This window comes from Myxine glutinosa, chromosome 10, assembly GCF_964187855.1.
Source record: "Myxine glutinosa chromosome 10, kmMyxGlut1.1, whole genome shotgun sequence".
Lineage (NCBI taxonomy): Eukaryota > Metazoa > Chordata > Myxini > Myxiniformes > Myxinidae > Myxine > Myxine glutinosa.
Window position 1 is genome coordinate 22,881,727 of NC_136270.1, and position 17,161 is coordinate 22,898,887.

General features: G+C 43.9%; 1 protein-coding gene across 1 annotated transcript in view; it reads right to left on the reverse strand.

Moving 5' to 3' along the window:
- Positions 1-1,601: 1,601 nt before the first annotated feature.
- The window catches only part of LOC137434346 (cytochrome P450 2F2-like), a 122,220-nt gene continuing 106,660 nt past the window's right edge, over positions 1,602-17,161 (reverse strand). The window contains exons 7-9 of the mRNA XM_078785437.1: positions 15,254-15,438; positions 6,128-6,269; positions 1,602-3,622 (exon numbers count right to left, since the gene is read on the reverse strand). Coding sequence (XP_078641563.1) covers positions 3,444-3,622; positions 6,128-6,269; positions 15,254-15,438 — 506 coding nt within the window. The 3' untranslated portion in view covers positions 1,602-3,443. The remainder of the gene's footprint in view (positions 3,623-6,127; positions 6,270-15,253; positions 15,439-17,161) is intronic.

Here is a 17,161-nt window from a genome sequence, read left to right on the forward strand (position 1 = left end):
AACCATTCATTATTTTTCATCACCAAAATCTCTTCCTGTTCACCTTAGCAAGGCTCAGTTCCCAGAATCTCTTCACTCCTAAAGGCTTTGTTGATCCAGCCTCCTCTTTCACTTACAGCCGAATGCTGAGGCACAGTTTTGCAGAGGTTGTGTGCTAACGACAATAATTTCCCCTTCCCCGGTACCAAACCCCTCCATGTCAGTACCCTCCCCCTCCTCAGCTTTCACCACATCCTGTCCTCTCTCTGCTTCCCCCTTCTCACCCCGCTCCAGGCTTCGCCTCTGCCCCTCCCTCTCCTGGCTTTCATCGCCCCGCACCCTCTCCTTGCTGCTTTCCACATCCCTACATCCTATTAGCTCTCTGCTGCCCAACCCACATTACCTCCATCTTCTCCATGCTCATTTTCAGCCCATGTTTCTCAAATGCCTCCTTTTACTCCCCCAGTACTTCCTGCATCTCCCATCCACTCTCGACCACAACAGCCAGATCGTCAGCATACAATATTGTATCCTCCCCAGAATACCTGTCATGTTTTTCTTCCTGATTACCAGCTCCATCACCATGATAAACAGGAATGGGCTGAGACCACTTCCCTGCCTCAAACCGATGTTCACACTGAAATCCCCCGACATCACAGGACCAACCACAACTCTTCCCTTTGTTTCCTGGTACAACCCTCCACCAACCTAACTTCTGCTCCCCACACTCCCATCCATTCTGGGCCAAGCGCTGCCATTTTGTCTGAACATTGATTCCATTGCCCCCCACCCCTCTCCGTTCCACTGCTGGCAAAGCTCGAGTGGCAAACTTGATTAGTTGCAATGACAGACAATTTTTTCAACTTGAGAGCAAAAATACTGCTAAACTGCAGGTTTTTGGAAGTGCCAACAAGGCAATTTAGGTTCTGCAGTGTTAAAAATATTAAATGCCGGGGAAATTAAGCAGTTCCTTAATTGTGGATACAAAACTGAACGATAGAGACCAGCAGCCCACAGCCAAATGAGGGTAATGGGTTTAATATGGACTAGTTATACCATAAGTATATGTTCAGCATCAGCGTTCCATACATTTATTGAAGTACCTGCTTTCTCTCTCTCTTCCCTGTTCTCCCCATTCTCTTTTATTATTTATGAAACCTGTTTTCACCACATGTTTGTTGCTCTAGTACGTGGTTCATGATTGGGATTATCACCACAGCGTAAGTAAATCCGCAACTGTTGGGAATCGATGCCAAACCTCATTAGGGGGTCTTCAAATGGTGATGAAGGTTCTAACAAACAGGGAACCAATCACAGCGACAGATTCTCGCTTAAATTTTCTCTAAACCAAAAAGCAAAGCGAAGATCTGTTGGGCTTTTCCAGCAGACGGTGAATGCTCTCCTTCGGTCCGTTGCTAAACTGGTGATTGATCGGGTGGGCGGATTTGATGAGTCCACCCTGCGGCCCACCTTATCAATATTAAAACACTACATGAATTTAGTTGTTGAGCAGGTTGATGAAAAAGCAGCCATGTTTGTTGCAAGACCCCAAAATGAAAGATCACCATGTGGAGCTGCATAGATTTTTTGGTGAAAAAGAAAACACGGATCATTTTGATAGCTTCATTTTAATCTGCTAAATAAATCAAAGGAATTTAATAGCATAGACAAAGAATACAAAGCAAGACAAAAAAAAAAATCCCTCATCCCTTCACCAATCCAAACCATTTTACCCTCGGTATAATATTGTCACATTCTTGGGAAAAGTAATGAGGGCTCAGGCGGTGTATGAATGTAAAGACAACCACTGTTACTTGAGTTTGTACTGTTATCTAGGCCTAGCCTTATGGGGCCTTCGTATCGATGCACATGATATCTGTCCATCATTCTCGAGACAGTCTAGAGCCTGTAGTACTTTGTTAACCCATCTCCCAAAACCCTCCTATTTATGATTATAACCCTCTTCATTCCACCAAAACTCTTGGTCCTGATTCACCCAGTGTGGCATATGTCCCGCACGTCGGTGTGGATATGCTACCATGAGCTGGTTTTTAAGAGGAACCTGCAGGCACTGGAATAAGTCAGGAAACAAATGAGTAAAAGTAAGTAAAAAAAAAAGCCACAAGAGTTTGCTGGAGAGACGTGAGCTGTTCAGCACCGCACTCAGCATCACGTGTGGGTCATCACACACACTTGCGTGGGACGGTAAGCGATGCATCCTCTCCGACCCGCCATTGGCGACTACATCTTATAATCCTTCGTTATTCCCAAGGATGTTACGTTTCTGCTGAAAGTTAATGTAGTTATTTGCAAATCCTACCATCCCCGTCTCATCCTTCATTGGTAACCAAGCTTTTGGCAGGTTGAGTTGGATAAAATATCAGTGTTTGTAACAAGAAAAGTAAAGTGAAAAAATGTAAAACATAACTGTGTGCGAAAGGTTACATCATGTACGTATGTAAATCAGCTCCAACATCATCGTTCTGGTTTCCAAGTTCAACAAATTCCCATGTTAGTTGTGGGCTGCTTTTTCAGCACCCTGCACTGGAATAGCAACCTTTCAAGGTACAAATTATATATCAGCTATGGAAACTTTTACAACTGGTCATTGGCACTTTGGTGCCACTCGGAAAAAAAGATAAATAAATGTGAAGAAAAACAAGCGTTACGCCTCGGTCCCCCGTCGGGGAAGTGATGTGAGTTGACAAAGTGGAAGACGCAGAAAACATGCTATGATATGATATTTCGCTCACAAGGTTCAGACATACATGGAGGCGGCCATCTTGGATTTTGACGTGGCGACCCAATTTTCAATAGGGTTCTTCCTTATGCCTAGATACATCCACACACCAGATTAGAAGTTGGTACTTCGCTTATTTTTCAAGATATTCTGCTCACAAGGTTCAGACATACATGGTGGCGGCCATCTTGGATTTTGATGTGGCGACCCAATTTTCAATAGGCTTCTTCCTTATGCCTAGATACATCCACACACCAGATTAGAAGTTGGTACTTCGCTTATTTTTCAAGATATTTCGCTTACAAGGTTCAGACATATATATGGTGGCGGCCATCTTGGATTTTGACGTGGCGACGCAATTTTCAATAGCGTTCTTGCTTGTGCCTAGATACACCCACACACCAGATTAGAAGTTTGTACTTCGCTTATTTTTCAAGATATTCTGCTCACAAGGTTCAGACATACATGGTGGCGGCCATCTTGAATTTTGACGTGGGTTGCACCCACACACCAAATTCGAATGCGGTCCTTCGCTTACGCACGCACGCACGCCCGCACGCACGGACGGACGGATGGACACACGGACGGAGAGGAAAACCATAGTCCCCCTTTCGCTCCGCGGTGCGACGGGGGACAAAAAAAAGAGGAATTATAATGTCTTAAAAGTATTACATGTGTGCATTTTAGTCACAAGACGTATTAATACATTTATTGCATAACTCAATTAACGCTTCGAAGCACAGACCGCGTAAGGTTTCGGAGATGCAATGGTCCCAATCTGTGGTGTCAGGTCTGGATGTGGTGTGCCAATGGGAGCCTTGAAAGTGAAGTGTTGAAGAAGTCCAGTGAAGAAGATGAATAATTCCGTGCGGGCGAGGTTCTCACCCAAGCATGCTCTTCGTCCTAAAAACAGAGGAAGAACTAAAACGGCACTTGGTAGAGAGCATACCTCTGCCAGGTTGAACAGTTTATGTTTTGTATTGTGTTATTTATCGTTTTTGGCCGTATCACTCAATGGAGAAGAATCATTTGGAATTTTATAAAATATTTTGGGGGCATTGTCAGGATCACAAATCAGCCTCATAGAGATGCCTTCTTTCATACCATTGATGCTCTGATATTGCACAGAAAACATTGCAGATGTTTGGGATTTCATGTGGGCTGCTTGTTATGTGGGCTGTTTGGGATTTCATTTGGGCTGCTTTTCATGTGGGCTAAATACCGATTATTATTTATTTATTTTCATTATTAGTCATTTATTTGTTTTCTTTTTTAATCTGGGCAATATCTCGGGCACCTTTTGAGCTAGGAAACTGATATTTGGACACGACATTGACCAAGTGATGTGGATATACAGGATATTTTTGATTTATTGATTAATCAATTAATCGATTAATTATTTATTGATTAATCAATTAATTATTTTATTTTTTCGATTAATGGCTTATTTAATTAATTTTCAAAAAGTTACAGCTTCGGATGAAGCACTGATGGTTTAGGTATGCTATTAGTATTAGCCAATTGAATAAGAAAATATTTTATGATTATTTATTGATTTAAAAAATGCAATTAATCAATCAATTATTGTACACCTCTCCCTCCCAATATAGTGGGGCGGCTTAGCCCAAATATTCAAAAGAATTGTGCATTTTGTGAAACAAGCACCAAATTTGGCACAAATGTACATTAATATGTTGCGAACATTTTCAGATATTGGGCCACTTGAAATTCCGTAATTTTTTTTTTCAAATTTTTTCAAATTTCGTAATTTCAAATTTTTCGGGTGACACCGTCACAATTTCGGTCTTCGAGGCCGGCCGATAGGCAAAGTGTGACCGGAAGGGACGAGGTTCTCCTGACCACGTGGCCCTCGATCTGGGAAGCGAGAGGCGTTCCATTAGTGGACGCGCCCCTCACGCCCGACTTTTGGGCGGCCCCAGCAGGCCGTTTGTTTTGACGTTCCGTGACAGGCCCCGCAACCCCACCTCCGGGCCGACCGGAAGCTTGTGCTGAGTACATCATACCTGAACAACTCAGTGAGGCAGAACACAGCAGTGCACACCAGGGTGACCCCTTCAGTGCATAAACCAATTAACCTGTCCACTGCAGGGCATATAGAAATGAAGTTATTTTCTGCATATAATAATAATATAAGTTCAGTTCTATATAACAATTTCTGTTATCACCACTACCACTACAACTACCACTACTACAAGCTTTGTCTGGAATTTTGTGGACTAACAGACAAACAGACATACAGACAAGCTGGGATCAAAACATTACCTCCTTCCACCATTGAGTGTAGAGGTAAACATCATGGAAATTATATCATGCCCTAGATTTAATTCATGCTTACCCGTGTATTTGCTTCACTGGTTCACAAGGTCTTTTGCATACATGTAATTCAGACTCTCGTCTTCATTGCTGACCACACAATGTTCGCAACATATTAATGTACATTTGTGCCAAATTTGGTGCTTGTATCACAAAATGCACAATTCTTTTGAATATTTGGGCTAAGCCGCCCCACTATATCGGCCGGCCTCGAAGACCGAAATTGTGACGGTGTCACCCGAAAAATTTGAAATTACGAAATTTGAAAAAATTTGAAAAAAAAAATTACGGAATTTCAAGTGGCCCAATATCTGAAAATGTTCGCAACATATTAATGTACATTTGTGCCAAATTTGGTGCTTGTATCACAAAATGCACAACAGGTTTGCTATGCTGCTACACTAATACAGTCTCTATGAGCTTCAAGGCGGTATCGCTGGGCGCCGAAGTGCCAGTGGGGACGGTAAAGTGCCGAAGGCGCCCCGACAATGCCACGCTTGAGGATGTTTATTTATTTGGCATGGGGGCGGTGTACTTTGCATGTATCTGTACTTGTTTGATTGTTTGTTGACCTCTATTTTTGTTCTCATTCATGAGCTCATTCATGGAAACCCATTCATGTAAAGCAGGTACATCATGAAGGTTCTCACCATACCGTTTCACAAAAAATATAGTGACATGTGAATGTCAGACCCACCAAACCCAATCAACACCCATTGTGAGTAATATCTAATAAGACACTTCCATTCGCAAATTAAACACCAGATTCTCATCAGGTGTTAAACCTCTTAGTTTTGTAAAGGAGTAAAGCACAGTCCACGTCCCATAACAGCCAAAACTGTGTGATCTATGAGCAGTATTGCTGAAGCTATCTGGGCAGGAAGCGAAGCGGCATGTACACATAGACAAATGCATATGTAATAAATATAGGGGGTAACGGGACTTGTGATGCTCCCTGTACAACAAACAACAAAGCAATAAAAACAATTATCACAATTCTTTTGTCAAATTAGTTTGGTAGATGCTGCAATTGTGGAGGAAATGTGAGCAAAATTCTTGTATAGGTTAAATTACCTGCTGAGAAGGCCATAAAAGCATCACGTTTTACAAAGCCTCCATTCTCGTCCAGGAAGTGTGACGGGTTGAAGTCGTGTGGAGTGGCCCACTCTTTGGCATCTCGATGCACAGAGTGAAGCAGAGGAGTAATGTATGTCCCCTAAATATGGTTTGGTAATAGAAAGAATTTATTAAAGTAACAACTGATAACTGTACTGAATGACCATCATATGAAAACTCAAAGAGAACTGAATCGCAACTGTTTGTGGAGCAGAGCGCCACCAAGTGAATACAAATTTACAATGCCATTTACATGTAAAAAACAAGAAAGAGCAATTAGAAATTGCAAACCCTCGCCAGGTTGTATTCTCAGTGGTTTTTTAAGGCTTTTGTGTTAAAACAAATATGGCGGCCGAACCACGTGACCGATGACGTCATCATTATTTGTTTTCTAAACTAATTTATTCCGAGATTATGCTCAAGAAATTTCATCTTGATCGGATGAAATGTTGTACTTGTCGAATGATGACGTCATAATGGAGACACGTATGACATCATCATTAACCTATTTTATTCCCCATGGAGAGTTCTTTACAATGAGCCATGTCTCAATTTTTTTTTCTATTCAGCACTTTCGGAGATATAAAAGTGCAAAGTTTTTCGGTTTTTCCAAGATGGCGGCCAAACCACGTGACCAATGACGTCATCATTTATTTTTTTTCTAGACCAATTTATGCGTACATGACGCTCAATAAATTTCATGTTGATAGGATGAAGTTTTGTATTTGTCAAATTATGACGTCATAATGGAGGCACCTATGACATCATCATTAACATATTTTATTCCCCATGGAGAGTTCTTTACAATGAGCCATGTCTCAATTTTTGCTATTCAACGCTTTCGAAGATATAGAGGTGCAATTTTTTCAGTTTTTCCAATTTGGCGGCCGAACCACGTGACCAATGACGTTATAATAATTTTTTTTTTCACCACCAATTTATGCCTACATGACGCTCAAGAAATTTCATCTTGATAGGATGAAGTTTTGCACTTGTCGAATTATGACGTCATAATGGAGGCACCTATGACATAATCATTAACATATTTTATTCCCCATGGAGAGTTCTTTACAATGAGCCATGTCTCAATTTTTTCTATTCAACGCTTTCGAAGATATAGAGGTGCAATTTTTTTCAGTTTTTCCAATTTGGCGGCCGAACCACGTGACCAATGACGTCATAATAATTTTTTTCACCACCAATTTATGCCTACATGACGCTCAAGAAATTTCATCTTGATAGGATGAAGTTTTGCACTTGTCGAATTATGACGTCATAATGGAGGCACCTATGACATAATCATTAACATATTTTATTCCCCATGGAGAGTTCTTTACAATGAGCCATGTCTCAATTTTTTCTATTCAACGCTTTCGAAGATATAGAGGTGCAATTTTTTTCAGTTTTTCCAATTTGGCGGCCGAACCACGTGACCAATGACGTCATAATAATTTTTTTCACCACCAATTTATGCCTACATGACGCTCAAGAAATTTCATCTTGATAGGATGAAGTTTTGTACTTGTCGAATTATGACGTCATAATGGAGGCACCTATGACATCATCATTAACATATTTTATTCCCCATGGAGAGTTCTTTACAATGAGCCATGTCTCAATTTTTTATATTTACCGCTTTTGGAGATATAAAGGTGCAAAGTTTTTCGGTTTTTCCAAGAAGGCGGCCGAACCACGTGACCTATGACGACATAAGTATTGTTGCGGAGATGAGGACTGTATATTTTTTGATTGTGTGCTGTACTATTATTATTATTGTTTATTCTGCGCCCCCCTACCTCCGGAGCTGTGTAAAGGTGAAAGGGCATCCCATAATTAGTCCACAAGCATACACATCAGCCAAATAATAGAATACCCCTGTTGATAGTTATCTCTTATTCTGTGTTTTAGAGTAAGGCTGTGTCTCCCATTAATTGAAGTACTCCATTGCACCAGTGAAAGAGAATAGATCCCCTTTCCTTCCCATCCCCAAAATCTCCATTTCCTTTTACACCCCCTTCCGTCATTGCCGGGCCTCGATTGCCGAATTACCTCCCCTCCAAAACCACCATTGACCATGTGCTCGAGTCGGGGAAGAAAGGCGTGTCTCCACCTCGTCATAGAGGAGAAGAAAGGCGTGCCCGCCCGTCGTCATCAAGGGCGGAGCCAGAGGGTCGCGCGACCAACCAGGGCCGAGGTGAGCACCCCGATGGGCGTGTCCAAAAGGCCGGCGGCGTAATCGCCGGAGGCGCTATAAAAGGCGCGGACGCAAGTGAGTCGTGAGTTGGTCGCCAAGAGAGTCGTGAGGAGTCAGGCAGTGGAGTCGGTGGTCAGTTGGTTGTGTTGGTTGCGGTGAGGAGTCGGTGGTGGTGGTCAGTTGGTTGCGTTGGTTGCGGTGAGGAGTCGGTGGTAAAGAGTGAGTGGACCAAGAACGAGTGGAGGGTTTGGACCAGACGAATCCGACGAGGCCTGGCAAAGCACGCGACGTCCACAGCAGCCAAAACAGCAGCGTGGGGCCTGAACAGCGGCTGCTAAACGCGCCGGTTGTGCTGTGGGACCCCCTTGGACCTCCCTCTCCCTCCAGCCATCCACCTCCTGCCTTTCCACCCTTCTTGTGGACGTGAGTTTGTTCTGTTTGTTCTGTCCTGGGAATAAGTTAAGTCTGTAGATAAGCTAGTATTTGCACTGTGTCACCTGCGTCTTATGTGTTGTAAATAAACCTTGATTGCTCCTTTTTGCTTGTGTTACGTGGTCCTCTCGGTGAATACCTGGTCTCGGTGACCCCCGGACCGTGAGAGGAACTTCGCCAGAAAGCTGTATTAAATATGCGCTTTCGCCACGCAATTCATATGAATTTCACCCCAGAGACAACTGACGTTCAAGGATATATTTCAATGGGAATGACCATACAATTGCAATGACACAACCACGGAGATTTTCCCCGAGCAATCAACCATATACAACCATCAACAATTCCCAATTCACAAGCACTTTCCTATGAGTAAGATGGCCATCTTATATACGTGTGTCCCGGTGAGTACTCACAACACCCTTTTGGTCTCGGTCCCGCACAATGTCTCTGGGCCCCTCCTGACCAAGATGATGGTCGCCGTCACCGCACTCGGGCGGTAGAACGAACCCCGGGTGGACGTGTTTCCACCGGGCAGGTATCGTACCAGGCACCGTGGCTGCAGCCCTTCGTGGCCACGCGACGCGGATACGGTAAAGCAAGCCAAACCCCACGCCGCTTGCAAGGCGCGTTAGGCCCCAACGTGCGACCCGCACGCGTCTGTTTGGACGGTGCCGCGAACGAGGCCAGGCGCGGGGTCGATGCACGGCCCCACGTCAACTTGCCGTCTCCACCGGGCAGATACACGTCCCGGTAATTCCTCTCGCCAGACAGGCTTCGGATCGGAACGCCGCTTTTCCACGCAGCGCAAGGTCGATCCCACCTTTTGTCGGAGCGGGGCGAGGAAGAATAATAATCGTCCTTTTTTCCTCGTGTCTTTTTCTCTTCCGTTTCCGGTCACTTCCGTTTCCGGCCACTCCCTCAGAAGGGCTCCTGACCCTCCAACCACAACAACTACACAACAACTTAATATACTACACACGGATACGCAAAGACCTGAATGGTAATTCACATACATTCACATAAATATGTAACACTCCCCCCCTTCAAGAAAGAAAGTTTGAACCCAGCGAAAACTTTCGTTGCCGGCCAATTTGGAGAAACAAACCAGATAACTCAACCCTCTGACTTTGACCGTCAGTTTCTTGGGAATGAAGGTTAAGGGGTTGATCAAAGATCCAAAGTTTGGCAACTCGATAGCCCTTTTTCCGGGAGGCCAAGCCGAGTATTCACTACATGGATGCCTTTAGGAACGCGGAGTTCACGGTTAGTCCGTGCAGGAAAGTTCTCTACATGGGCGCCTTGAGGAACGTGGAGTTCACGGTTAGTCCGTGCATGAAAGTTCACTACATGGACGCCTTTAGGAACGGCGTTCACGGTTAATTCGTGTCGGAATCTTGGCTCGGCGGCTCCGCCGCCTTCAGTGCTTCAACTTCTCAGAACTTCCCTAATACTTAAGGTGGGACCACTTGTCCCTGTAGTCCCCTGAATAGCGGTCTCCTTCTCGGCCACTACTTTGACAATCCTTCCTTCGGGAGCTGCTGTAACTCAGGGAGCCTCCATAATAATATTGATTGCGGCCACCACCAAAACTACCGCCCAGTTGTCCTCTCCTGTAGACCTCTCGACGCCTACGAAATGCCTTCCCTACTGTTATGGTCCGACCCTCCAAATCCTTGCCATTCCAATTCTTCTCTGCCTCTCTGGCGTCTTTTGTGCTGGCAAACGTGACAAAGCCAAACCCTCTTGACTGTTGCGTTTCCCAGTCTCTTACCAACCGCACTTCCACCAGCGGCCCATATCTGTTGAAGACAGAGGTCAGAACTTCTTCCTCTGTTTTGAAGTTCAGTCCCCCTACAAATAACTTGGCACTTTTGTCGCCATCCCGAGCTGGTGTGGTGTTATTTTCCCTGCTGGGCTCTTTACCAACCCTCTGGTTACCATAAACTTGACCCCCGGCCAAATCATTCCCGATAACCACAGATACACCCTCTACAGGAAGCGTGGCTTGTAACCCGACGGTGACCGGTCCTGACACCAAATCGGACTCCAACTGGATGACGTGAAGGGGAGCACTAACACCGCCCCCGATCCCCTGTAAACGCACACTATCCCCCGTTGCCGTCTCCTCGGACCATGGCAAAATGCCTTCAAGCATTAAAGATTGATGGGCCCCTGTGTCCCTCAATATCCTAACCGGTCTCCGGTTAGTCGAGGCTCCATCCAGTGACACAAACCCCTCTGAAATAAATGGTTGGTAACCCTTTTGATGGCGATTTCTTACGCTAGCCATCGCATTCGGAGTTGTAATAGTCGGACTCCGCTCTGGGTTGTCCCTTTTCATGAGGTAACAACTGGACATCAAGTGTCCAGGTTTCTTGCAAAACGCGCAAGTAGGCCCGGAGGAAAAACTCGGGGTCTGCCTCGGGCCCCCCGAACTATAAGTTTGTCTTGGGCCCGCATCCCTCTGATTTCGAACCGGTGGGGTATCATAGTTGTCCCCATAATCATCTCGAGGCCGCCGCCATGTATGGTCGTTCTCCGCACCTGCTGTTCCCCACCTCCCCTGCGGAGATCTAGGCGAGGAGTTAGGTTCGTGGACCCCTATTCGGTGGGTTAAGGCATAATCATCTGCCATGGTGGCTGCGTCCCACAACTTTGGTACCTTCTTTTCCTGCAGGTACACTTTGATGTCCTCGTGGACACACTGCTGGAATTCCTCCACCAGGATCAAGTCCCGCAATGTCTCAAAGTCTTTCCCGACTCCTTTTGACTCACACCACCGATCAAACATGTTTTCTTTCACTCTGGCAAACTCCACATGGGTCTCACTCTCCCTCTTCCTGGCATTCCTGAATTTTTGCCTGTAAGCTTCCGGAACCAACTCATAGGCCTTGAGGATGTGCTTCTTCAGTACCTCATAATCTGCACATTGGTCCATTGGTAGTGCCGAATAAATTTCCTGAGCTTTCCCCACCAGCACACTTTGCACGAGTATGGTCCAGGCCTCCTCCGGCCAGTTTAATTGTCGAGCCACTTTCTCAAAGTGTGGAAAAAATTTCGCGACTTCCTTTTCACTGAACGGTGGAACCAGCCTCACATGTCTGCCCACATCCCAGGTTTTCTGGTTAGGTGTCGACCCCGTCAGCAAGGGTGGTGCCTCTCCCCGTTCTCTCCTTAACTCCAGCTCCTTGAATTTGATTTCTTGCTGAAGCTCCATGTCACGTTCCTTTAATTCCCTTTCCGCTTTTCTCTCCTCTGCTTCGAGGTCCCTTGCAGCTCTCCTCTCCTCTGCTTTTCTCACTTCTAACCTTTCCTGGAGTTCTCGTTCCACTCTCCTTTCCTCTGCTTGTTTCTCTTCTCTCCTCTCTTCTGCTTTCCTTTCTTCTTCTTTGAACCGTTCCTGGCTCCGTAATTGCAACTCCAGTTTCCGGAGCTCAACGTCTTCTGGTTCTTCGGGTAGCCACTCCCAGGCTAACTCGTCCCATGTTCCTAATCCCACCATAGATTGTATCACCGTGGCCTGCAACTCTGCCTTCCTCAAATTAGTTCGGACCTCCAAGTTAAAATGTTTGGCCAATTTCAAGAGGTCCGACTTTAGCAACGCTCGGAACTGTGCCTCACTCGGGGTTACCCCAAAGTTCTGTGCCACAAACGCCATGGTGCCTATCGTTAACACCTGTTAACCTTCACCCAAGACTTTACCCCAATTTCTCAAAAAAAAAATTTACCAATTAATAATTAATTAATAAATTTTATTTAATAAAAAAAATTATTATTTTATTATTTTATACAATTTTAAATCCCGGACGTAGACCCAATTGCGAAACCGCAAATCGTAATTTGGACGAGCCCCCAATTCTGTTACGTGGTCCTCTCGGTGAATACCTGGTCTCGGTGACCCCCGGACCGTGAGAGGAACTTCGCCAGAAAGCTGTATTAAATATGCGCTTTCGCCACGCAATTCATATGAATTTCACCCCAGAGACAACTGACGTTCAAGGATATATTTCAATGGGAATGACCATACAATTGCAATGACACAACCACGGAGATTTTCCCCGAGCAATCAACCATATACAACCATCAACAATTCCCAATTCACAAGCACTTTCCTATGAGTAAGATGGCCATCTTATATACGTGTGTCCCGGTGAGTACTCACGACACCCTTTTGGTCTCGGTCCCGCACAATGTCTCTGGGCCCCTCCTGACCAAGATGATGGTCGCCGTCACCGCACTCGGGCGGTAGAACGAACCCCGGGTGGACGTGTTTCCACCGGGCAGGTATCGTACCAGGCACCGTGGCTGCAGCCCCTCGTGGCCACGCGACGCAGATACGGTAAAGCAAGCCAAACCCCACGCCGCTTGCAAGGCGCATTAGGCCCCAACGTGCGACCCGCACGCGTCTGTTTGGACGGTGCCGCGAACGAGGCCAGGCGCGGGGTCGATGCACGGCCCCACGTCAACTTGCCGTCTCCACCGGGCAGATACACGTCCCGGTAATTCCTCTCGCCAGACAGGCTTCGGATCGGAACGCCGCTTTTCCACGCAGCGCAAGCTCGATCCCACCTTTTGTCGGAGCGGGGCGAGGAAGAATAATAATCGTCCTTTTTTCCTCGTGTCTTTTTCTCTTCCGTTTCCGGTCACTTCCGTTTCCGGCCACTCCCTCAGAAGGGCTCCTGACCCTCCAACCACAACAACTACACAACAACTTAATATACTACACACGGATACGCAAAGACCTGAATGGTAATTCACATACATTCACATAAATATGTAACACTTGTGTAAATAATAAATCCCATTACTCGTCTGTACGTCTTCTCGTTTTATTCCTTCTTCTTCTTCACATCCGTGTCACCTTTGTCTTTTCCCTATTGACTAGCTGCGGTGCGATCCGGCCAACATTTGGATGAAATCTGGTTCTAAGCGGGGAGTAACTGTTCGGACGCGGTAATACCAAACCGCTCGGTAAAATAACATCTTTAATCCGCGTCTGTAACAGTATCATTTAAAATTACACAGGTGGAGATGCACCTATGGTGAAAATTTCATGTCAATCGGACCAACGGTTGCAGAGAAAATCATATTTATTCTGTGCGGATAAACAAACAGACAGACAGACAGACAAACAGACTCAAATGCAATACCCTCTCCTCTGGCGAGGGTAACAATAATAATAGTGGTACCATTTGGCAATAATGATAACGAACGTATCATCCCCACCCTGGCCAAAGCACAATCTGGACTTGGTGAAAGGTAAGCTAATGCTCAAGCAGTACAGCAGGAAGGTAAGTTCTGAGTTGATTAGGCCAATTAAAATTCAGCTACCATAATCCTCCAACAATAAAGGGACACCAATAACCGTTTTGGTACAGGAGTATCGGGCTTTATTGGGGCTTTTCTGTTATTTGGGCTGGGAAACTTGTAAGGATAGAGGGAACAATGAATGGAGCCAAATACAGGCAAGTCGTTGAGGAGAAACTGCTTCAGAGTGAAAAAGACTTCAGAACTGGCAAAGATTTAAGCAAACAATATGTTCCAGCAGGACAATGACCCCAAACATACAGCCAAAGCAACATTGGAACATGAAAGTCTTTGAGTGGCCCAGCCAAAGCCCAGACTTGAATCCCATTGAGAATGTGTGGAAATACTTGATGATTGTTGTTCACCGACGCTCCCCATAAAACTTGACAGATCTTGAACAAATATGCAAGGAATAAATGGAAGAAACGCCCCAAATCCAGATGTGCAAAAATGATGGACATACCCAAGAAGACTCGAAGCTGTAATTGATGCCAAAGGTGCTTCTATGAAGTATTGACTCAAGTGGTTGAATATTTATGTAAATTACACATTTCTGAATTTCTTTTTTAATATCTTGTGCTTTGTAAAAATTACTAAGAAAAAAAATTCCACTTTGACATTATGGGATATTATGTCGATCAGTGACAAAAAAATCTCAATTCAATCCATTTTAAATTCAGGCTGTAAAACAACAATATGTGAAAAAAGTCGAAGGGTGTGAATACTTTCTGAAGGCGCTGTATGTTTTGTGAAGATAGTATGTTGAGGTTGCAGTAATCTGTTGTCATAAACATAAATTCAGTTATTATATTATTTCACTGAATATCCTTGGGAAACGCTGGGTACTAACAGTATCCCGGAAAGAGACGGTAGCCACAGCACTTCCGCCAAGCTCAGTGGCTGTGTTAAGTGTTTGTCTTGTGTGTGTGTATGTGTGTGTGTGTGTGTGTGTGTGTGTGTGTGTGTGTGTGTGTGTGTGTGTGTGTGTGTGTGTGTGTGTGCGTGCGTATGTGTGTGTGAGCTCTACTACGAACCTCAGCCCATGTATAAAAAAAAATAAATAGAAAATGTCACTGTGCACACTTTGTAGCAATAAAAGGCAGGAGGAAACAATTATTGCTTATCAAATTACTCTTTGAAAAACACACCTTGGGGATGAGGAAACCATACATCTCGACGTCAGTGGTCGTGGCATGTGGGACGTTCATGGGGATGATGTCAGAGAATCTCTGTATCTCGTGGATGACCGCGTTGGTGTAAGGAAGGTTCTCCCGGTCTGCCATTGTTGGAGCTCGTTCACCCAACACTCGGTCTATCTCAGCCTGTACCCGTGCTAAAAAAAGGTAGAGGATACATTTCCTCATACCTGATCAGATGAGTCTTTCAATCATTTTACCAGTGTGGCTTCATCAATTGTCTATTGCAAGAATATAGAAGGAAAAACAAAGAAAGATGCAGAAAAAGGTAATTCTATCCAACTACAGTAATCTGTATGACACCTCTATAAAAACAATACCTTTTCCCCACTCTAGAATGGCAACAAATGTCATGCAATCAAAACGACATTGTACGATAACCAATTTGAGATAACAATGAAAAGTTCGAATCCCGGGTTCGAATCCCGGTCGATCGCTGAATTAACGCCAGGGGGGTTGACTCAGCCTGTCATCCTTCCGAGGTCGGCTAATTGAGTACCAGTTCACTGGTAATTCCCTGTTTGTCGTTAAAGGCGGCAAAAATGGTTGGCGTCAGGAAGGGCATCCGGCCGTAAAACATTGCTTCAAAAAGGGGACCAAAAAACAACAACAACCATGGTTCCCGAAAAAGGCCAACCCCCGCTTTGCAGGGAAAAATGGCCTCTAAAGGTGGTTATTTTTATATATTAATGAAAAGATACAACACCAGCACCAATCAATCAACTGGCCACAAACAAATACCTTCCTCTTGGCCCTACCTCCCCATATGATCTATGTACTTATATTATACGTGTGTCTTTGGTTGTTCTCTCCATAATTTTGGTTTTAGAAGGTGGAACGGAGTCCTCCCAAGCAAGGGGAAAATGGGGGGTCTGGGACACATTAAATTTAACATTGAAGTCAATGGGGAAAAGTATGGAAACTTATTAACTCAAACCACCTATCTTGAAAAATTACACCCCTTTTTCTCTCATTAAATTGCGCCCCTTTGCTCCCACCTAAGCCCCGCCCACTTTTCACTAAGCCCCGCCCACTTTCCCTAAACCTTGTCCAGGCATGCCAGGCTTGAACAATTATACCCTTTTTCTCCCTGCATGTAACTTATTAAATTTAACTTATCCCATTTTTCATTATACTCATACAGAGACCCAACGATTATTTGTGTTCCATTTTTAGGTAATAATTTAATTATCTGAGAAGAACAATCACCATCTAGAATATTGACAAATGTTATATTATAATTTAACTCTCGGTTTAGGTATCGCCGTTGAGGTGATATGAAATGATAAACTTCTCTTAATGACCTCGACTGACCCCCTCCCAAACCACATACCATTTTGAGATTATAGTAAATTATTTTCCCCTCAATCTCTTGGCAACCATTAAAGTTTTCAGTCCACTCAAGGATGTTGCCTCTTATCACTTATATACATATTTATCTTATCACTTATACTTATATATTTATCTTATCTCTTATATATTTATCTTATCACTTTTATATTTATCTTATCACTTATACATATATATTTATCTTATCACTTATATATTTATCTTAGCACTTATACTTATATATTTATCTTATCACTTATACTTATATATTTATCTTATCACTTATACTTATATATTTATCTTATCACTTATATATTTATCTTATCACTTATACTTATATATTTATCTTATCACTTATACTTATATATTTATCTTATCACTTATACTTATATATTTATCTTATCACTTATACTTATATATTTATCTTATCACTTATACTTATATATTTATCTTATCACTTATACTTATATATTTATCTTATCACTTATACTTATATATTTATCTTATCACTTATACTTATATATTTATCTT